The sequence below is a fragment of the Liolophura sinensis genome, chromosome 6 (assembly GCF_032854445.1).
Source record: "Liolophura sinensis isolate JHLJ2023 chromosome 6, CUHK_Ljap_v2, whole genome shotgun sequence".
In the NCBI taxonomy this organism is placed as follows: Eukaryota; Metazoa; Mollusca; class Polyplacophora; order Chitonida; family Chitonidae; genus Liolophura; species Liolophura sinensis.
Genome location: NC_088300.1, coordinates 2,475,529 through 2,498,909, shown reverse-complemented (window position 1 = coordinate 2,498,909; position 23,381 = coordinate 2,475,529). Strand labels below are relative to the sequence as shown.

Sequence of the window (23,381 nt, the reverse complement as noted above, 5' to 3'; positions counted from 1 at the left end):
CTGGAGAAAATTATAATTCAGTGGATATTATCCTAAATCCGCCTAAAACATGTAGACTACATACTCATCATAAAACATGTAGACTACATACTCATCATAAAACATGTAGACTACATACTCATCATAAAACATGTAGACTACATACTCATCATAAAACATGTAGACTACATACTCATCATACACATGTAGACTACATACTCATCATAAAACATGTAGACTACATACTCATCATAAAACATGTAGACTACATACTCATCATAAAACATGTAGACTACATACTCATCATAAAACATGTAGACTACATACTCATCATAAAACATGTAGACTACATACTCATCATAAAACATGTAGACTACATACTCATAATAAAACATGTAGACTACATACTCATCATAAAACATGTAGACTACATACTCATCATAAAACATGTAGACTACATACTCATCATAAAACATGTAGACTACATACTCATCATACTTTAAGAAGACAGAATCTTTAATCTAGACAGTCTCCACCTGAAAACGCTTTAGGCACGAGTTCGCTTAAAACTCCCCGATACTATAAACACTACTCACTTTGTCAATTTGTTGACACGTTTGGGGTTAGTTAGGGCCGGAACCCATCCCCGGAACCTATCAAAGTCAGGGACATGACCTTGGCCTTTCTTGTGATTGGACAGCGCCACTTCACGGAGATCCTTCACCTCCTGGCGTAACCTGTCCATCTCCACTAACAAGGCATTCTGGGATTTCATCTCAGAGGACAGATGGGCGACACTTCTGGCCAGCGTGACGACATGAGATTCAAGCTTCTGGAAACGCTTGTTGATGGTCCTGTGACGTATACAGACAGTGATCATACATGCAACTGGATGGCTTTGAAAAAAGGATTCTTCTTATATCTGCTCATTTCTTTACCACTGACTAGATATGTATTCTAACAGCCACAAACATTCAATTAACATATGTTTGTTTTAGTACAGAGTGGTGCTTTATTTCTTTATTGGGATTTTAACACCTTAAGAAGGTAGACAGTAGGGCACCAGTTGTAGGGCAGTAGTAAACTACAGATGAAAATGCAGGTGAGTTTGAGTTTGAGATTGGTCAAAACAGATAGCTGTAATATTTCAAAAATGTTTTCATAACTGACTTCCAATTCTTTATACCTTCAACTAATAAGACAAAGCCTTTATCTTTCAATGACACTTGGTTGGTGTCTAACACAGAAAACCTACTTGAGATCCTTAATGCGGGGTTTGTGGCTGGATGAGTGTCGGAATGGTCCTACTCTCCTGAAGGAGCTTGTGTCCGAGCTGCCAATACTGTGGCGTCTCTCTCTGACCCCAAGGCCCCGTGAAGGTTCCACACGTTTCAGAACCTCGCTGTACAACGCCTCAAGGCCATCCAACTTACGCTGCATGTCTCGGATTTGATTGGATGATGCCCTAGCCGTATCTTGGGATGTTCTAGGGGACTGTTCAACGGTCAAAGTTGTGTTGTGAATATCAAAAGGAAAACTTTCTTCATCAGAGTCTTTGACCCCATTTAAAGAGATACCTGAAAACGACAAAGATCATTACTTCTCTGTTACTGTACCTATAATATGAATGCTTCAAAATGATCCACAAACTCCTCATTTAATTACTATACATCCAGGTATGCAGAAGACATGAAATTGTAAGTGCTGACACTGTAACAAAAATCATGTAGATAATTCATCATACATTTACATGGTACTAATTTATCCTGTCTAAAATTATGCTGCTGTGAAGTCGGAAATTGCCAGAAATCAAACGTACAAAAATCAAACGTATACATGATGTTTTAAAATTGAATCGATCATAATTAATACTTTCAAGAAAAAAAATCTATAAACACATATGTAGAGCAATACATATTGTTGCCCAATGACAAGAAAATGAGCTAACATTGGCGGTAGGGTAGCATTACAAAGACCACTTTCAAATGTCTGTGGTTAATACACTACATTATAACAACTACAGGTGGGCTGATGATGGTGAAGCTTCATTTTAGCAAGCAATTCAGATAATGATGATCAGGAAACACTGACAACACATGTAAAACCCACCAGTGCTTACCATACTGATTTTTAGATCTCTTCTGGTTTCGATGCTTGGAGGAATTTTCTCTCGGGGAGTACTTTCTCCAGTTGAGTTCTGAAGAGGTCATTTTGCGATTCTTTGCTGAGGCAGGTGCTTGTTTGGTGGAGGCCAGAAGGTCTGGAGCTTTGGGGGTAGACAGCATGTCAGCACTGAGGGACCGTGGGAACTTTGGTTCAGGGTTGGGGGAGGACGGCACACTGGTGGGCGGGGAATTGGATGGTGAGAGTGGTGGAAGAGGCGGAGTTACAGATCCCGACGACTCCTCACTATTGCGGTCAAATATACTGTCATGGGCTGCCAGAGGAGTATCTTCCAGGCCGTCAATGTCAGCATAGTCAGAACTGGAAGGTATATAACTGGACGGAAACTCGTTGGCGTGCCTCACTTGTGAAGAAAGCCGTGATACAAACCCTGGATCTCGAGATGGTTTGGTGGATGGATTCTTCTTCTTCTCAGAAACTATTCCCAACTCTTCATATGACCCTGACCTTTCAATGACCCCTGGAGTACCAGGTGGGAATGTAGATGTCACATGATTGACTGTCGTGACTGGCCTGCCTTGACTGACACCAATGACAGTACGAGAAGTGTTTTCAGAGTTCTCCGTCTTGTTGCTGTTCCTACCTGTACCTACATTTCCATGGGCATCATGAGGATAACCAGCTGCATCAGGATACAAAAAGTTGTCCGGTCTTGAAACATGTATTGGGACGTTGGCGAGTTTTCTCTCCTCCAATCTGACTGCTGGAGAAACACTCACTGAGGAGTGAGTGGGTGGAAGAAGTGTGCTATTTCTGGGCTGTGTTATTGCTTTAGAGACTCTTGGCTCTTCCTCCCTCTGAACAGACTCATTTCTGATTGGTGGGGGAGGTGGAGGTCCCTTCTTAACAGCATTGGTTATCTGAATTTGAAATTCAGTTTATAATTATATCAGAATAACAAAATTAACATACCATTCACACTGGTCAACTGTTCAAGAGAGATCAAGTTTGTACTGGGACAAGGCTTATTTCTACTCATAAAATTAACATGCCACTCATACTGGTCAACAATCCTTATTCAAAAATGGCTTTACTTCCTGTAACGCTCTCGTGATTAAGACTGACAAGAGTTTAGTGGTACAATTTCTTGAACCCTCAATAAATTGAGCCTTGTATGGGGATTTATGCATTTTAGGAATCCAGTAAAGGCTTATTTTTACTCATAAAATTAACATAACACTCATTCTGGTCAACTGTAGAGAGATCAAGTTTGTACTAGGACAAGGCTTATTTTTGTTCATAAAATTAACATGTCTGAACATGCTTCCATGAAAATAAAAGAAAATAGAATTCAAAAATTAGAGGAAATGTTTAATAGCAAATAAAACATACATTCTGCTGTGGTCTGTACAGAGGAACAGGAGGTTTTAACACAGTTTTTCCTTCTTGGCCATACAGACGATTCCAGGCAGCTCTCAAGTCACTGCTCCCTCCTGTCTGTCTACATAACAAAAATCAAGGCAGAGTTAAGTCCCTTGAGCAAATAGCACCAAATGAATCAATGAGCGGATGCATCAATGACATTTAACATAGTTTCACTTTTTACGCAAAACTGCTGCACCAATGTACATGTAAGGTGTAATTTTACAAATAGTCTCTTGGTGCAAAAAAAACCCAACAAATGCATACACAGCTAAAAAGAAAATATAATGAATAAAATTGAAGATACCGCTTCAACAGAGTAATACAACACGGGAACAATATAAAAGTTTTGTCAGGTTATAATTCAATCTTGAATGATTTCTCTCCGGTACACGGCACAACGCAGGCCTACCTCTGTTCCTGGCTGCTCCCAGATGATATCTGCTGATGATTGTCAGGCTGGTAGGCGTAGTTCTCATGTCCCCGGCCAGGGAGCGCTGTCATCAGAGAAGGTGAGTGAGAAGGAAGATGATCAGGCGGAAAAGTGCGCTCGAAGACCGTTTCTCCGTATGAACTTGACCATCTGTCTGATGGTATCGAAGGCTGAGAAAAGCAACACATTGTTCACCAAACATCTTCACGGCATATCTGTGTGCTCAGTCAAGTGAGTGACAGTAATGTAAGTTCAGCAGGGTATCATTACAAGCATCATTTCCCAGACAGTTGCTGATCAGCACCAACAGATAAATCAGATAAATATTTCTCCAGGAATGGATCTGTGACGAAAGAAGGAGACGGTGGTTATTCTGGAGTTAATACAATGCTAAAGAACTGATGTTACAGCAATAACTACACAATGATGAACTCACCACATATCCGGAACTAGAGACCGTGCTATTCACGCTATGTCTCTGTACTTCTGACAGGTGCTTAGAGACAGGGTGCTGAAGGTGACTGTCCTCCTCAATGATGGCAGTGTTGTCAGCATGGTCTGAGGGCAGAGTTGTCTGCCTTGGCACAGGTGTGGGTGGCTTCAGCAGCTCCCCATCCTCATAAGGCTGAAATTACAGTAAAAAAAAAGACATGGGTCACCATCAGGAAACCTTAAGCACATACATTGTACAATGTATATATATATATATATATATATATATATATATATATATATATATATTTTTTTTTTTTATATATATATATATATATATGAATTAAGAATGCAAACAAAACATACAAATTCACAATTCTGACAAAGTGAAGAAAGCACTTCAGGATATTTTGATACATGTTAAAGGTTATGAGCGTTTATTTTACAATCAAAACACTTAATTTTTGGGATGAATATAATAAATGAAACTTCTCAGTCTGACTTCCTTCATGAATATCACAAATCCCAAGTAATATATAAGCAAAAACTAGAAAACTAGATTTTCCAATGTACGATAATGACTTCAGGAATGCCAATACATCAGAGATACCAATACATCTGGGATACCAATACATCTGGGATACCAATACATCAGGGATACCAACACATCCGGGATACCAATATATCAGGGATACCAACACATCCGGGTACCAATATATCAGGGATACCAAAACATCCGGGATACCAATATATCAGGGATACCAACACATCTGGGATACCAATACATCAGGGTACCAATGCTACAGTATTTCTCTGGCAAGACTGAGATCTCATCCCACTTTCGTGAATAAATGTGTTCAATAAATGATGACACAGGTATCCCCCAAAATTTTCTTAAAACCACATTTCATATTACATTTATATACATGTATACATGTATGTGTCAACCAAATAAAGTACCTGTATCACAACACAGTCTGGCTTTTCATACAATAAAGTATAGCTTTACACACTGGATAACCATGTATATGCATATGTACACACATACCAACTAAGTACACTGTTCCAATAAACACTTGCATTTTGCCTTAAACTGATCATATCACAAAACACTGCAGTCTGAATATAGACAAATCAATAGCTAACAAGAAAATATTGAAAACCCAGACCTCAATTAGCAGGTGAAGAAAATGAAACATCAGGCAGTACACAAGTCTGAGAACAATGCAAGAAAATACCACAAAATAACATTTATACGATAAAAACACTAGGAAATGACTGGATAAACAGTGGTAGACAGAAAATTTCCATGCATAAGATAATCAAACCATGGAATTGTATTAGAAAAAGATAAGAAAAGTAGAAGACAATGCAGCAAGTCCTTACATTTTGTCTACATGCTCATTCGCTTAACTTAATTCATATACAAAGGATGCATTAAAAGAATGATGACAAGGATGGTGATATGGACACACACAGGTAACAGGCACTGAACCGAAGAATGACCCAGGAGAAGTAATAAGAATCAAGCTGGTATCCCAGGCAAAAGTCTGAGTGATAACTGACAGCATGCACACAGGTATAGCGTGTTACACAGCCAGGGATGATCCTGGGTGCATGCCATGGACAACAGGCCACTTACAGTGATGTACACAACAACGCTGTTGTGGGGGAGATGATGAGGGTAGCGCTGCTCTGTGACCCAGGGTCTGGGCTGAGAGTAATTCACCCGATGCTGTTCATGAGGAATTTAAGCAGTCATTAGCAGATTTGTGTATTGAAGGTTTATCGTCTTGTATACGTTTGTAGGACTTCAGTGTACATCATAAAAGGCCCACACAGTTGAAGCAAGCCAATAAAAGTTGGACCTAACACACAACTTCACAGCTAAATGCCTGCTAATGAGTTATCTATTTTATTATGTTTCAACGCTCTTGACTTTTCAGAAACCACAATTATACCACAGCAAATCAATATCAATATGAAAATATCTTTCTACACCATAAATGCCAAAAATAGAAGAACATAGTTTTGTTTGTAAGTTACTTACATTTTTTGTTACTTTGTTCCCAGTACCAGAGGGAGAGTTGGATAAAAGAGTTTTGAGTCTGTCTTCAACTGTATTAGACATACGAGGGACTGCTGTTCGACCACCGTTCTGAATCAGAGATAGTACATGGTAGATGCAACTGTACAGCTACTACTGTATTGTAAAATAATATGCAATGTGCATCACAATTACAAAACTAGTGAAAGCTTTGCAATGCTATACTGTATGATACACCATGCACGTCATCAGCAGATTGAACACTGTCATTATCTGAAAAAGATTTTAAATACATGTACCACCTCAACATTAAACCTTACTGAAGATGATTTAGTATTTATTTGATTGGTGTTTTACTCCGTGCTCAGGAATATTTCACACGCTGCGCTAGCGCGGTAACCAACTGAGTCATGGAGGCCCCAAGATGATTTAGTATAGGAACAATTATAAGAAAAGTCTTTAACATAACATATAAATGTAATATGTGTAAAACAAATTTTCTTGTTTGATTTTGTACTATATTTTTTTGTCACTATTCAAAAACATTTAAGTTTAACAATGGAGTAAACAACAATTCAGTCCAGTATTACCCACACAAAATCACCAGAGAGTCAGCGGGGACTTGAACTCACAACATCACTGGTGAGAAACTGGAAATCCAGTAAGAACACCTTCTACAGCCAAACTACCATATATGGAGGTTACCTGCATGGAGGGCTTGTGGCTAGAAGACCAGGCATTGTTCTTGGCGACAGGTGGGTGTTCCTGGGGGGCGGGGCCACTGGTGTAGAGAGTGGGGGCAGTCCGGGGTCGGGCCTGGTTCAGGTGGACAGCTGTGGAGTGGTGATCAGGGATATTCTGTGTCTTCTGATGACCACTGTACTGAGACACACCATGTGCATCCAGCTCTGTGCTGGACTGTCAAAATACATCAACACTTTTCGTTATTACAAGGTTTCTTCTTGATTTACAGCTGTTGGTCCAAAATGGTTTGTTCATTTGCTTTCTTGTGGGTTAATGATTGATTAATTGTCCCATGGCAAGTTGTGACCCATGGCAAATAATCTGAAGTGTGGCGTATAAATACTGTGAGCACACCATTGGTGGAAAATGTGCCCAATGAAAATAAATTCTCGAATACATTGAGATTGAACTCTCTCTTTGTTACAATTCTTTCAATGTTAAATCCATCAAATTATGACAGTTGTAGCAGAAGTATTTCCTGATATTCAGAACAAAAACATAAAAAAAACATAAACCTTATTTTTTAGAATAGTATTAAATATAAATCATAATAGGAGCATGCATTTTGGTGAAATGGGAAAACATTGTTGGTTGTATATGTGTTGGTTTGTATATATGTATATACAACACTTGGGGTAAATAGCAACAGTGAAAATATCAGACATTATGCCAGCTGTATCTTAGGGACTGATACCGACTCACCACATGAAGGGTGCTGGCTGTAGAGGTATGAATCTCCCCATCTGTACCTCTAAGAGTGCCGGGCAGGTAGTTAGGGCCCCCTGTAAATCTCTGGCTGGGCTGGCCATGTACTGGCAACATCCAAAAATGAACACAGTGAAGGATGATTGCATTTATTTTATTAGTGTGTAAGAAACTGAAAAATGTTTACACTTACACCACAGCAGCCAGCTATGTGTGAATTAAAGTCCCCAGAGTAAAACTTCAGTGAGCAAAATAACTAAAATGTACGTAGTTACCTGCAGACTTTCTCATGTACACATCATATTGGTGAAACACCAACGATCATCATGAACACCATACACTCTCAAAAATTTTTTTTACCTACAACTGGACTTTGACATTGAGAAGATACTTAATACCACAAGGATCAGCCAATACACCCCCCCCCCCCCCCCCCCCCTGCCTTTTTCTTCAGAATAAATGAATATATTTTACTATAAAATATGGAGAAGTTTCACCTTATCAACCTAATAGTGACTGTTAGATGTATCCAATGGATCCCACCTCAAACTCACCTCTCCTGCTAATGACCCCAGCAGGTCTGACTCCAGCCAGCATCCCTGCACTGGGTGACACCTGTGCACTTGCTGACCCCTGTGCACCTGGTGAACTAGGTGACCGCTCACAAGTCGTCCTCAGCTCTAAGGTGGAGATGGACTGTCCATTGGTAGCACTGTCGAGTTCCTCTGACAATGGTTCTTCACAATAACCTGTCTGAAACATTTATTCATTTATTTGATTGGTGTTTCATGCCGTCCTCAAGAATATTTCACTTATACGATGGTGACGAGCATTACGGTGGGAGGAAACTAGACAGAGCCCGCGGGAAACAAAGCTCACTCCATTTTATTAGTTCTCTGTCAAATTATTTCTAATGTATGTTAATACATTAACCTCATAATATTTTATAGGAAATTTAATTAATATGGCATTGGCTTTATACTAACAAAACACACAGTTGGTAAATTGAAAACATTTCTTTCATCAAGAAATAAGCATATAATGGTGTACCCTTTGGTTAAACTTATGCCTTGAGGGAATGCTTTCCTGATGTTCCGAATAAACAGTAATGCGGATGAAGAATTTCTACTTGACAGGTCTAAAAAGAACACACAAATAACTTTTTGGTACAAAACATCACAAACTCAAAATTGGGATGTATTATACAGGATTCAAGTACAGTGGAAGTACAGTACGATCTTGGAGATAAATCAGCTACGCATTACTTCATTTCCTTCATTTCAAGTCACTGTTCCACTATGTTTACTATTAACTGACCAACCATTCAAACTTACATGCGGAAAAATACAACATACAGTGCTAAGAATGCAGTAAAGCTTCAAAACAGGAACGAAAAATATGCACAAATATCGCATCAGCGTTTAACACATTGTGATACTCATCTGCTCATATTTTACAATTAATGGAATTACACAGCAGTGGCAACAAAAAACCATTCTGATACATCCCAGCCATATGTTACATCTTACCAGAAACATATGGGGTAATAAAGCAGCTATTCTGATACATCCCAGCCACACGTTAAATCTTACCAGAAACATATGGGGCAATAACGCAGCTATTCTGATACATCCCAGCCACGCGTTAAATCTTACCAGAAACATATGGGGCAATAAAGCAGCTATTCTGATACATCCCAGCCACAGGTTACATCCTATCAGAAACATATGGGGCAATAATGCAGCTATTCTGATACATCCCAGCCACAGGTTACATCCTATCAGAAACATATGGGGCAATAATGCAGCTATTCTGATACATCCCAGCCACAGGTAACATCATACCAGAAACATATGGGGCAATAACGTAGCTATTCTGATACATCCCACCCAGGGGTTACATCCCACCAGAAACATATGGGGCAATAACGCAGCCATTCTGATACATCCCAGCCACAGGTTACATCCTACCAGAAACATATAGGTCAACAGCATAGCCATTCTGATACATCCCAACCACAAGTTATATCCTACCAGAAACATACGGGGCAACAGCATAGCCATTCTGATACATCCCAGCCATATGTTACATCTTACCAGAAACATATGGGGCAATAATGCAGCTATTCTGATACATCCCACCCAGGGGTTACATCCCACCAGAAACATATGGGGCAGTAACGTAGCCATTCTGATACATCCCTGCCACAGGTTACATCCTACCAGAAACATACAGGTCATCAGCACAGCCATTCTGATACCTCTCAGCCACATGTTACATCCTACCAGAAACACATAGGGGCAATAAAGCAGCTGTTCTGATACATCCCAACCACACGTTACATCTTACCAGAAACGTATGGGGCAATAATGCAGCTATTCTGATACATACCAGCCACAAGTTACATCCCACCAGATACATATAGGTGAAAAACGTAGCCATTCTGATACATCCCAACCACAACTTACATCCTACCAGAAACATATGGGGCAATAACGCAGCCATTCTGATACATACCAGCCACAGGTTACATCCTACCAGAAACATATGGGGCAATAACGCAGCCATTTTGATACATACCAGCCACAGGTTATATCCCACCAGAAACATGTGGGGCAATAACGCAGCTATTCTGATACATCCCAACCACAAGTTACATTTTACCAGAAACATATGGGGCAAGCAACATAGCCATTCTGATACATACCAGCCACAGGTTACATCCTACCAGAAACATACGGGGCAACAGCATAGCCATTCTGATACATCCCAGCCACAAGTTATATCCCACTAGAAACCTATGGGGCAAACAAGGTAGCCATTCTGATACATTCCAGACAGAAGTTACATCCTACCAGAAACATATGGGGCAATAATGCAGGTATTCTGATACATCCCAGCCACATGTTACATTCCACCAGAAACATATGGGGCAATAACGCAGCTATTCTGATACATCCCAGCCAAATGTTACATCCTACCAGAAACAGATGGGGCAATAATGCAGCTATTCTGATACATCCCAGCCACAAGTTACATCCAACCAGAAACATATAGGTGAAAAATGTAGCCATTCTGATACATCCCAACCACAAGTTACATCCTACCAGAAACAAATGGGGCAATAACGCAGCTATTCTGATACATCCCAGCCACACGTTACATCCTACCAGAAACATATGGGGCAATAACGTAGCTATTCTGATACATCCCAGCCAGGGGTTACATCCCACCTGAAACATATGAGGCAATAACCCAGCTATTCTGATACATCCCAGCCACAGGTTACATCCTATCAGAAACATATGGGGCAAGAGCATAGCCATTCTGATACATCCCACCCAGGGGTTACATCCCACCAGAAACATATGGGGCAATAACGTAGCCATTCTGATACATCCCTGCCACAGGTTACATCCTACCAGAAACATATAGGTCATCAGCACAGCCATTCTGATACCTCTCAGCCACATGTTACATCCTACCAGAAACACATAGGGGCAATAAAGCAGCTGTTCTGATACATCCCAACCACACGTTACATCTTACCAGAAACGTATGGGGCAATAATGCAGCTATTCTGATACATACCAGCCACAAGTTACATCCCACCAGAAACATATAGGTGAAAAACGTAGCCATTCTGATACATCCCAGCCACAGGTTACATCATACCAGAAACATATGGGGCAATAACGCAGCTATTCTGATACATCTCAGCCACAGGTTACATCCCACCAGCAACGTATTGGGCAATAACGCAGCTATGTTGATAAATCCCAACCACAGGTTACATCCAACAAGAAATATATGGGGCAACAGCATAGCCATTCTGATACATCCCAACCACAGGTTTCATCCTACCAGAAACATATGAAGCAACATTGAAGCCAATTTGATACATCCCAGCCACAGGTTACATCCTACCAGAAATATAAGGGGCAACAACATAGCCATTCCGATACATCCTAGCCACAGGTTACATCCTACCAGAAACATATTGGGCAACAACAAAGCCATTCTGATACATCCCTGCACCAGGTCACACCCTACCAAAAACGCAGAGCAGACCAGTGAATCAATAAAAAATTGTCAAGCACGCCTCAACAGTCTCTCCGCATTGCAGTCGCTATGACTTGTTGGTCAAATCTTTTTCAGTACAGATTGAAACACCAGTCAAATAACCCAAATAATACAATGTTAAGTTAATATTTATAGTCCCGGCCTCTCTCTATCCTCCCAAAGTGTACAGCTTTAGGAACGCACTGTTAACTTTTCCTGCTTGAGAAGTACACGGAGCGTTGCAGGTTTAGAAATGGAGCAACTCTAGACACACATAAATCTAAACGCACACAGACCGAATGCTTTTCTGAGGTTGTTCCCCTTGAATGGGAAGTGCCTGTGTACACAAGTACAGACTGAACTCCTGCAAGTAAGTGTTATTTTGACAATCAACTATGCAGAAGTCCCGCTCCCATCAGAATATTGAATAAAAAGGAAAATGCTACTGAAACCAAATGTTCTTGTAACATGGTAGACTGATATGGCTTTCCAAGCCAGACTGATGACAACAGGTAGATACCTGTAAGTGACAGGTACAAAAAAGTCCACCTGTTTCTGTGACGGGCAGTTTTTAAAAAACATTTCTACCTATGCATATGGGGCAAAAATGTAACCATGTACATGTACCTGTAAAAACTGGTGATCTAATAGGTCTAGGCCAGCACTACCTACTCACCAGTGGCCTGTACAGATGAAGTGTCCACACCGTGCTGCGTTAAATGAGTCAGACACAACCTTAAGTTCTCCAAATGCTAATCAGGGGTCAGTGGTTCTGACAGAATACCGACTGGGCTCTCATTGGCTGAAAATTAAACAGAACTATGATGGATTGCACAATTAAATCCATAATTACATTTCCTTTAAGATAGCATCTAGTAAATTATAAGGCACTGTAACACACACACACACATAAATAACCTATTACATTTTTTATGTATTTATTCATTTAATATTGAATACACTATGATCAAGAATATTTTACTTCTTTTGATTCAAACCTCACTGGTCAAGGGTTAGAGAGCTTATTACAAAAGTTATTATTCTGATTGTCCAGCAAGGGATTTCTTTTCATAAATTAGCAATTATTCTTCTATGAACCAAACAATCTGCTTTTTAGAAAATGATATGCCACTAAAACTTGGGCAAATTAATAAATACCACAAGTGTTTCACTGTAAACATATTAACAACAAGAGAGTTTTCTTCATTAACACGCCTCTGATAAGAGATGGAATCAAGAAATGCACCCAAGAGTCAATGCAATATCGGATTCTCTGAACCTTGATTTACAGCCCGGACATTTGTCCCATGACCACCAAATAATTGTGTTTCAAGGGGAAGACAAATTATACACGAATTTCTAATCAATATAGTTATATCATGAAGAAACATCATTGTCAATTTATGATCGTTGTTATCTGTTGCTCATCCTGTTCTAACAGTTATGAAATAGCACCATTGCTCCTTCTGATAGTGGGTACATAAGTGTGTTATTAGGCATGTTATTACTGATGTTGGTACATTATATCTACCCCTTATACAGACGACTTCACAGATCTACACCACCTGGTAAACTTCCTGACAAGTACCAGTTTTACACCACACATACACATGTACTTAAATATATCCCACACTATGTCTATTGTTATTATATTTAACTTCCCATACAGATCACATACATGACTGGTTGTGTTAAAGACAATGAAAACTTACATCTGATTTATTATAGCTACACAAACATGTGTGTTCATTGTTCAGCCCGAAAGATTAATTCATGCTATGTGTTCGCCCTCTGACTGGACAAAATCAACTTCATAAAAATGTTACACAAAGTGCTACAATTGAGTTGAACAAAACTTCTTGCGTTTTCCCATTTGATCTACAATCAGCTTTCACAATCAATACATGATAGCAATGATAGGCTAAACCGACAATTTTACACACTATTCTACTTCAAAAATTCCTTATACCAACCCACTGAAAACTGACACCTAATGTGTGGGATTTTCTGGCTAAAAATAGTATTATCACAACTGTGCCTTCATTTACATATCACCTATCATACACTTGCTAAGCAGAATTTTTATGCAAAAGCTGCGACTACATACTCAGTCTAAACTGATTCACAAAATCAGTGTTGTTACAGCCTGCGAGCAGTGGACCATGGAAGACAGATATGTGTCGGTACAGTATATGAATCAACGTTACAGTCATGCTGTAGCCATAATATATTCATACTGTTATCTTGTATCACATAAACTGTGAAAACAGTTCTGCTTAACAGGCCATTAACGAGGAGCTTTGTTTTACGAGTGGAAGAGCAAAGTGAAGAATGGGATGGCAAGACTTTTTTGTTATCTGAACAAAAGTACAGCTAGAAGATGCTCTTTAACTTTTTTTTTCCTTCATAACATACCAGTACTTATTTCAAATGAGCGCAAGGTGAACTTCTGTTATTTGCTGAAAACATTGGTAGATCAAAAGCCTAACTTTGTAGGGTTTTTAAACTGTCACTGAAGATTATGGCTCACCCAAGTGTCTAAATTGCCACAGACAAAAATCAACAAAAAAGGCAGAATGAAACTTGACATGAGAGGCCACAAATGTTCTAAATTAGCACAAAGACAGAAAACATATCATTTATTTGAGCAAGTGGCAGTTCTACAATAATGTAGGTAAAACATTTGTAAACAATAAGTAAACAGTGCAAAATGACACACAGAAACACAGGATGACAAAGTCCTGCAAGTAAGTTAACTAAAACAGATATACAGACAAATATCCATGTTTACACCCAATATGACCTGGCTTGCATAAACATTAATGTCTTCCAATGTGAGTTACAGTTTTGCTATAAACAGAAAGATTACTAATACTTACTCATTTTCAAGAATTGGTATGTAGAACATAAACTGCATTCACAGCAAAAACAGCAAAAAAACTTTGATTATACTGTTGCTATATTTGTACATTACATGTTTCAATTAAAATACATCCAACATTTATCATTGAATACAAGAGTTTTATGTAATAAACATGTAATTAGCCCATAAGTGTTCTTTGAGTATAAGTCACGGGGGTTCAGTGGGTAGTCACCTATGGACACTTTGGCGTTCTCCAGCCGTTTGTCTGATGTCATTTACTGTAAATGTGCACTTATCAACCACTACAGCCTTTTTTTCATTGAATTCATGCACACAAATATGAAAATGATGCTAAAAATGATTTGTTTGTTTCACTTAAGATGCAAGCTTTATAAAACTGTGCAAATTATTTCTCTACACCCCATAGTTTTCTGAGAAAGTTTTAAAATATTAGTTGCAGAGGCTGTTTAAAACATTGAGCAGTTAGGTAAAGTGAAATTAGTATAGCATTTAAAACCCAACCAAATATGACATATTCCTTTAAATTATACTGACAAGATAGTGATACATCATGACAACACCCAGCTGTATCTCACTTGACTGTGGTGCTTGTTATACTTGATACATCATGACAACACCCAGCTGTGTCTCACTCGACTGTGGTGCTTGTTATACTGACAAGACAGTGATACATCATGACAACACCCAGCTGTGTCTCACTCGACTGTAGTGCTTGTTATACTGACAAGATAGTGATACATCATGACAACACCCAGCTGTCTCTCACTTGACTGTGGTGCTTGTTATATTGACAAGACAGTGATACATCATGACAACACCCAGCTGTATCTCACTCGACTGTAGTGCTTGTTATACGGACAAGATAGTGATACATCATGACAACACCCAGCTGTCTCTCACTCGACTGTGGTGCTTGTTATACGGACAAGATAGTGATACATCATGACAACACCCAGCTGTGTCTCACTCGACTGTAGTGCTTGTTATACTGACAAGACAGTGATACATCATGACAACACCCAGCTGTGTCTCACTCGACTGTGGTGCTTGTTATACTGACAAGATAGTGATACATCATGACAACACCCAGCTGTGTCTCACTCGACTGTGGTGCTTGTTATACTGACAAGACAGTGATACATCATGACAACACCCAGCTGTGTCTCACTCGACTGTGGTGCTTGTTATACTGACAAGATAGTGATACATCATGACAACACCCAGCTGTGTCTCACTCGACTGTGGTGCTTGTTATACTGACAAGACAGTGATACATCATGACAACACCCAGCTGTGTCTCACTCGACTGTGGTGCTTGTTATACTGACAAGACAGTGATACATCATGACAACACCCAGCTGTGTCTCACTCGACTGTGGTGCTTGTTATACTGACAAGACAGTGATACATCATGACAACACCCAGCTGTGTCTCACTTGACTGTGGTGCTTGTTATACTGACAAGATAGTGATACATCATGACAACACCCAGCTGTGTCTCACTCGACTGTGGTGCTTGTTATACTGACAAGATAGTGATACATCATGACAACACCCAGCTGTGTCTCACTCGACTGTGGTGCTTGTTATACTGACAAGACAGTGATACATCATGACAACACCCAGCTGTGTCTCACTCGACTGTGGTGCTTGTTATACTGACAAGACAGTGATACATCATGACAACACCCAGCTGTGTCTCACTCGACTGTGGTGCTTGTTATACTGACAAGACAGTGATACATCATGACAACACCCAGCTGTGTCTCACTCGACTGTGGTGCTTGTTATACTGACAAGATAGTGATACATCATGACAACACCCAGCTGTGTCTCACTCGACTGTGGTGCTTGTTATACTGACAAGATAGTGATACATCATGACAACACCCAGCTGTCTCTCACTTGACTGTGGTGCTTGTTATACTGACAAGATAGTGGTACATCATGACAACACCCAGCTGTGTCTCACTCGACTGTAGTGCTTGTTATACTGACAAGATAGTGATACATCATGACAACACCCAGCTGTCTCTCACTTGACTGTGGTGCTTGTTATACTGACAAGATAGTGGTACATCATGACAACACCCAGCTGTGTCTCACTCGACTGTGGTGCTTGTTATACTGACAAGACAGTGATACATCATGACAACACCCAGCTGTGTCTCACTCGACTGTGGTGCTTGTTATACGGACAAGATAGTGATACATCATGACAACACCCAGCTGTGTCTCACTTGACTGTGGTGCTTGTTATACTGACAAGACAGTGATACATCATGACAACACCCAGCTGTATCTCACTCGACTTTTTTTTGTTTGTTTTTGTATTTCCTTATAATATATGATCTTAACACATGATGAATGCTTCATATATCCAGATAGGCAGACAATTTCATCAGGATCAACAACTGATCTTCAGTTTAGACACTGGGTCGATTCCACAAAGCCATTTCTGACTTAAGTCAAAATTTTGAATTGTGATTTTAGAGCTTTATTTTGGCGCTATGTTCATTAAACTTTTGACCACCTGATAAATGTGATTGCAGGACAATGTGTCTAAACATCATTTTCCAGTACTGCACACTAAGCATTGTGAGGAGGCTTCAAATTTTGACCTAATTCAGAAAAGCTTTGTGGAATCAGCCAAAGATGTGTTAATTAACTTAATCAATGTTGTGTGGCGAAATATTTTACATACATGTTGTTTTGCTATATTTCGATGTACAATGTAAGGTGGTGTGGTCATTTGAATCTTGACAATGAGACTGAGATCCACTATCAATTTTGATTTAGTTCCATATCTACAGGTAATGATTTGTGCATGTTACACACCTGGACATTTATACAGTTTGTCTGTGTAGCTGTTATGGTGGGGCATGGTTTGCCTGTCTTCCTTTATCCTGGGAAAACAACAGATTTGTTACAGGGCACATGACATTTAGAGCTTTTTTTGCCTTTAACGTTTAGTCCTTATTTGTGCCATACGGCCTAACATGTCACCATCATAAATTCCATCATTAAGACTTTCGCTGAACTTGTTCACCTCTAAAAATTGTATGATGTAACTCATGTTTAGTCATATTGGTTTATACTAGCAATCTGAACATGAGAACAGTCATAACACAAGCAATATGAACATGAGAACAGTCATAACACAAGCAATATGAACATGAGGACAGTCATAACACAAGCAATCTGAACATGAGAACAGTCATAACACAAGCAATATGAACATGAGAACAGTCATAACACAAGCAATATGAACATGAGGACAGTCATAACACAAGCAATATGAACATGAGGACAGTCATAACACAAGCAATCTGAACATGACAACAGTCATAACACAAGCAATATGAACATGAGGACAGTCATAACACAAGCAATCTGAACATGACAACAGTCATAACACAAGCAATATGAACATGAGGACAGTCATAACACAAGCAATCTGAACATGACAACAGTCATAACACAAGCAATCTGAACATGACAACAGTCATAACACAAGCAATCTGAACATGACAACAGTCATAACACAAGCAATATGAACATGAGGACAGTCATAACACAAGCAATCTGAACATGACAACAGTCACAACACAAGCAATCTGAACATGAGAACAGTCCGAACACTAACAATCTAAACATGAGAACAGTCAGAACACTAGCGATCTAAACATGAGAACAGTCATAACACAAGCAATCTGAACATGACAACAGTCATAACACAAGCAATTTGAACCATGAGAACAGTCATAACACAAGCAATCTGAACATGACAACAGTCATAACACAATTAGCATCCACCAGTAGGTCATATTTATAAAAATGTATTAAAAGACAGGACATAGAGTTATAAACTCAGATGTACATTTTGAAAGAGGATAAATCTGACAATCAAATATGAACTTAATTACACATATCCCCATAGCCTGAAGATATGAGGGTTATTAATAACTTTTGAATAGATGTGCATGCCTGTATTAATATACACACAGAATAAGATGTCATCAATTCACCTGAGCTATCAATTCATGTTATCTGGCTCAGAACTCTAAGCAGGAACATGCTCAATTGATTTATAGTTAGACAGTTTTGTCAGTGTAATGTAACAAGGACTGCAGAGTGATTTCACATGTCTACAAATCTAGGTCAATTCTTGACTAGCAACACACAGACAGGTTCAAAAATTTCACCTAGACTTTATACACTGATATCAGCCAATCAAAGTTATCAAAAGTTTAAGCTATTTACAAAGTTATTAAATATTTGTTATTTTACTTTTTCTTCAGATTTTCCACAACGTACTTCGATAAACAAATTACAAATTAAAGGCAAAAAAAGCTCTAAATGTCATGTGCCCTGTAACAAATCTGTTGTTTTCCCAGGATAAAGGAAGACAGACAAACCATGCCCCTCCATAACAGCTATGCAGACAAACTGTATAAATGTCCAGGTGTGTAACATGCACAAATCATTACCTGTAGATTTGGAATAATAGCCCACTGTCAGTTACAGGCATTTACCTGGCTTACTGGATATGTGCTACCTGTTGCACAGGGTTTGCCCAGACATGTTGGTGAATAAATGGCTATCCTCCCAGGCTATGTCTCCAGATCTAATGAAGCATAGTGTCTAATGCACACAGCTGATAAACACTTACCTGTACACACCAGAGGCCTGTGTACATTTCCAGGTATATGAACAAAGCTACAGACTGACAAGTGAACAAACGCCCATCTTACGCTGGCCACGAGATAATGGCACAGAAACCTGACAAAATGTCCAGGACAGGATGGCTTATACTCATCACCAGATGCAGGGTGTTATCATGATCACATTTTTCCATTTCCACTGATAAGCTTCATAAACTAGAGTATTGTGGTAACTCCAACAAAAGATACAAGGCAATGCATGATTCTATACTTTGGTTTTGTTTAAAACATTTTCATCAGAAAATACTTTCTACATACCTGAGTTGTTGTTTTTTCAGGCATTCCAAAATTTCAACATGTAAATTAGTGAATTTAAATCAGGTCTTTATCACCTACATATTCCTGTCAGGCCCAGAAAAAATCATCAATCTACCGCAGTCATTATGCATGCAAGGCTGTGAGAGCTGTTACGCTTTAATACTTGATGGCTTAACTACCATAGCCTGTGAAGATTAGCATTTATATATTTAACTGGATCATGTTAAATGCCATATATATATATATACATGCTGCCCAACTGAAATCTTGTGCATCAGAGTTTGGAATTGTGTACCTTACCAATGCATCACGCTGTGCTCCCCAACTGTGAAGATGCATATTAATTACCATGGGAATTACGATCCCCTATATACACATGTTGAGAAATCTTAGTACTCAAAAAGTATTTAACATAGATAATCATTATGAAATCAAAAATCTTCTGAAGATAATTATGAAAACATGAAAGGATTTATGATAAAAAGTAATACAAGTACAACATTATAGTCAACTGAAGCACTGATCTGATAGGAGCTGTACATGATTAGATTTATTCACCCATATTAACGGAATGACTTTATTCTATCAACTTCGCGATAAAGGAGAGATTTTCAGACCTTAGGACTGAAAAAAGAGGTTTCTCAAAATCAGAGTTACACCCTTGTGGGAAGTCCATGATAGCACATGATACACATAGATACAAGGATAGGACAGTGCCTACATCTATCTGTCACAAGAACATAATGATGTAACTGGTCAATTGGAAATGCTGATAGGCAGTCTTCTGAACCTCTTTTTTTAGACATAATAACAGGCTGGCGTAGACCCACTGTTACATGTAAGTTAATGTAGGCAAAGCACGCACACATACATGTTGAGTGATACATACAACTGTACATGTACATACATACATACAAGCCAAAGGTGATATGAACCTGACTCCACTGTGTGATCAAATAGTCACTGTTAACTGATCTTCCCTGCTACCCTCAGGTGGAGAAACAGTGCAGCTTGAGGGGAGAACCCTCCATCATGTATGTGCATCATGTATTAGAAAAACCTGACTAAAGCTATTACAAAGTGAATGGGTGTCCAGTATAGACTGAAAATATAAAATTGTGTAGATGTGTACCAGTGCGGAAAATAACCTCACTTAAATATAAACAACAGATCAATACTGTAATTCGCAGTTTAGCATAGCATATATACATGTACATGCTGTTTTGCTGCGTTTTCCTCATAAAAGTAAGGATTTCTGAAGGTACTACCAACTCTGTCAGTGAAGCTTTATGCATTGGATTCCTTAGCATCAGTGATGTCTTCTTATACAGCTTGAAAGCTTGAATAAAGAAGATTTTTTTTTTCTTGCTTTGATTTTGTTTTTTGAAGGGGGTGGGGATTTACTGCTATCAACAGCCCTGGGCTCTGAGCAAACTCCATGACTAACAACACTTAATCACACAAATCAGTGATGTTAGAGATCTGACACTAGCTACATGTACCACTGTAGTCTAATAATGCTACCTTTGCACAGCTGGTGACCGTAACATAGGTGTGCCGTCAGTCCAGGTGAAGCCACTCGGCTAGTTCAGGCAGAAAGAGAATCATGTCACCACTGTGGACAGCCACAGCGTAAAGACTATACAACGTCTACAGGTGACAATGGACTGATTACACTTGACTTAACAATTGCTCCACTTTACCATTCTTTGAACCACACCTAGTTTTGTCAGTTTGTTTATCAGCAATACGATAATATGACTTTAACACGCATATTACTACATATAGTCCAGGATACAGAATGGCTGTTCTACATCCAAGCTTCAATCCGGGACGACTATATCATTACAGCTTTTTCATGTGGTGTGTACTTCATACTGATGACAACAGCATCCCTCATTATTACGAAGGGATAAAGCAGTCAGAGTAAAACCATATGTATTATGGGCAGAATGTCTTCAGGGTGCACGTCATCAACTCAAGAGTAATTTAACTAGGAGAAAATCAGCTTTTCGCAGTGTTCAGTCTACAGACATAATTACCCACATGAAAGTGTGAATTAGCTGGATTAATACATCAACAATTCATAGATGTTGAGGTTTTAATCACCAGTCTTTAAGTTATTTCCTTCATTTTGCCTATGATAATTACTACTCCTGTAAGAGGAAGTGTGCCTGATGCATGCCCAGCCAGCACATTTGGCTGAGGCTATGATCTCACCTGAGCAAGTACAACCAACTTTAAGAGACCTGTATCTGTTTACCTGTTAAGCTCACAGGTACATACGTAGCTTGAATCTGGCAATCAATATAACCACCACGATCATGCTACCAGAGTGTACATGCTACTCGTGAGCTATTAACCAATGAATGAACAATTTCCCAGTTTCACATACATGTATGAAATGTAAGGTTTGCAAATTTGTCAACTGGTTCACTCCACTTTTCAGTACATGAACAACAAACTTAGATAAAAAAGAACTATATTTTGTCTTTAATTCATAAACTTTGAATCTGAACAAGGTATAATCACATGAATGATTCATCTGTAAACCAAAAATAATAAACAATACAAGAGCTTCTACCCTGTAGAAATAGTACAGGTAAACCTTACGCCTCAACTATTTGTGGTTAGCCAATTACACAGTCAGTGTAGAGCTCTTGCATTGTCTAATATCAACCTTAGGTTAACCTCTGACCCTCATTTGTAGTTAGTTGTCAATGCACTTATCAGCATGTCTTTAGTCTTCTATTTTGTGTATTCAAAATTATAAACTAGCAATAGTAACATTTTCAGTATATCAAACACAATCCTTTTAATTACACATAGGAAAAAATATACACAAAACATTCTTTTCACCATATTTCTGACTTTTCTTTTAAAATAGGTAAAATCAACATTACAAAATGGAAAGACAAGACCCAGCTGGAAAACTGCTGAATTTTTAAACACGGAGACATTGTGATGATGAAAAAGAGCAACACATAAAAAACTCATTAAAACTGACAAGACAATTAAAATCTTATAATATGTGGATACTTACTAAGAGCTGAGATAATGTTAGGTAGGGTTACACCATCAGCGACACTCCTGAGCAGATCCTGGATCTGTCCTCCACAATGACCAGGTGGGACTTGCTTCAGAATCTCGTTAGCCCAGGTGGTATGTTCCTAAAGACATATCCAAGAGTACACAAAGACAATTAGCTCAGATTGTCTTGAGGTAAACACCAGACCTTCACAATGACACTCCTAGCCTGCCAACAAAGACACAAACTCTGTCTCTTCAAAACATTCCTGTTTAACAATCACCCAGTGCACACCTTACATGTAATAAGGCACAGGCCAGGCCATTAAGGGCTGGTTACCTGGAGTGGGTAACATGAAGCAATAACACGAGCCCAGAGCAGCCTTGACTACCTGAGCAATGGAAGACCCCTCTGTCGGCTCTGTCAAGTCTGTACAGGCAGAGCACAGTTAGAACAAATCACCGCCTGGACGGCCACACCGCTGCCGAACTTTTCACGCTGCCCATTTTTGTTTGTTCTGCTAAAGGGCAGGGCTTGGG

General features: G+C 39.1%; 1 protein-coding gene across 4 annotated transcripts in view; it reads right to left on the bottom strand.

Moving 5' to 3' along the window:
- The window catches only part of LOC135468570 (uncharacterized), a 34,851-nt gene that overhangs the window by 4,196 nt on the left and 7,274 nt on the right, over positions 1-23,381 (bottom strand). Inside the window, exons 3-15 of one of the 4 annotated variants that reach the window (XM_064746904.1) lie at positions 22,858-22,984; positions 12,625-12,750; positions 8,441-8,639; positions 7,884-7,993; positions 7,143-7,355; positions 6,441-6,548; positions 6,033-6,125; positions 4,395-4,583; positions 3,938-4,128; positions 3,496-3,604; positions 2,099-3,023; positions 1,235-1,556; positions 576-833 (exon numbers count right to left, since the gene is read on the bottom strand). In XM_064746904.1, the coding sequence (XP_064602974.1) occupies positions 576-833; positions 1,235-1,556; positions 2,099-3,023; positions 3,496-3,604; positions 3,938-4,128; positions 4,395-4,583; positions 6,033-6,125; positions 6,441-6,548; positions 7,143-7,355; positions 7,884-7,993; positions 8,441-8,483 (2,561 nt within the window). In that variant the 5' untranslated portion in view covers positions 8,484-8,639; positions 12,625-12,750; positions 22,858-22,984. Of the gene's footprint in view, positions 1-575; positions 834-1,234; positions 1,557-2,098; positions 3,024-3,495; positions 3,605-3,937; positions 4,129-4,394; positions 4,584-6,032; positions 6,126-6,440; positions 6,549-7,142; positions 7,356-7,883; positions 7,994-8,440; positions 8,640-12,624; positions 12,751-22,857; positions 23,101-23,381 lie in introns of those variants that run through there. The other 3 variants (XM_064746906.1, XM_064746905.1, XM_064746907.1) reach the window with 3 other exon arrangements.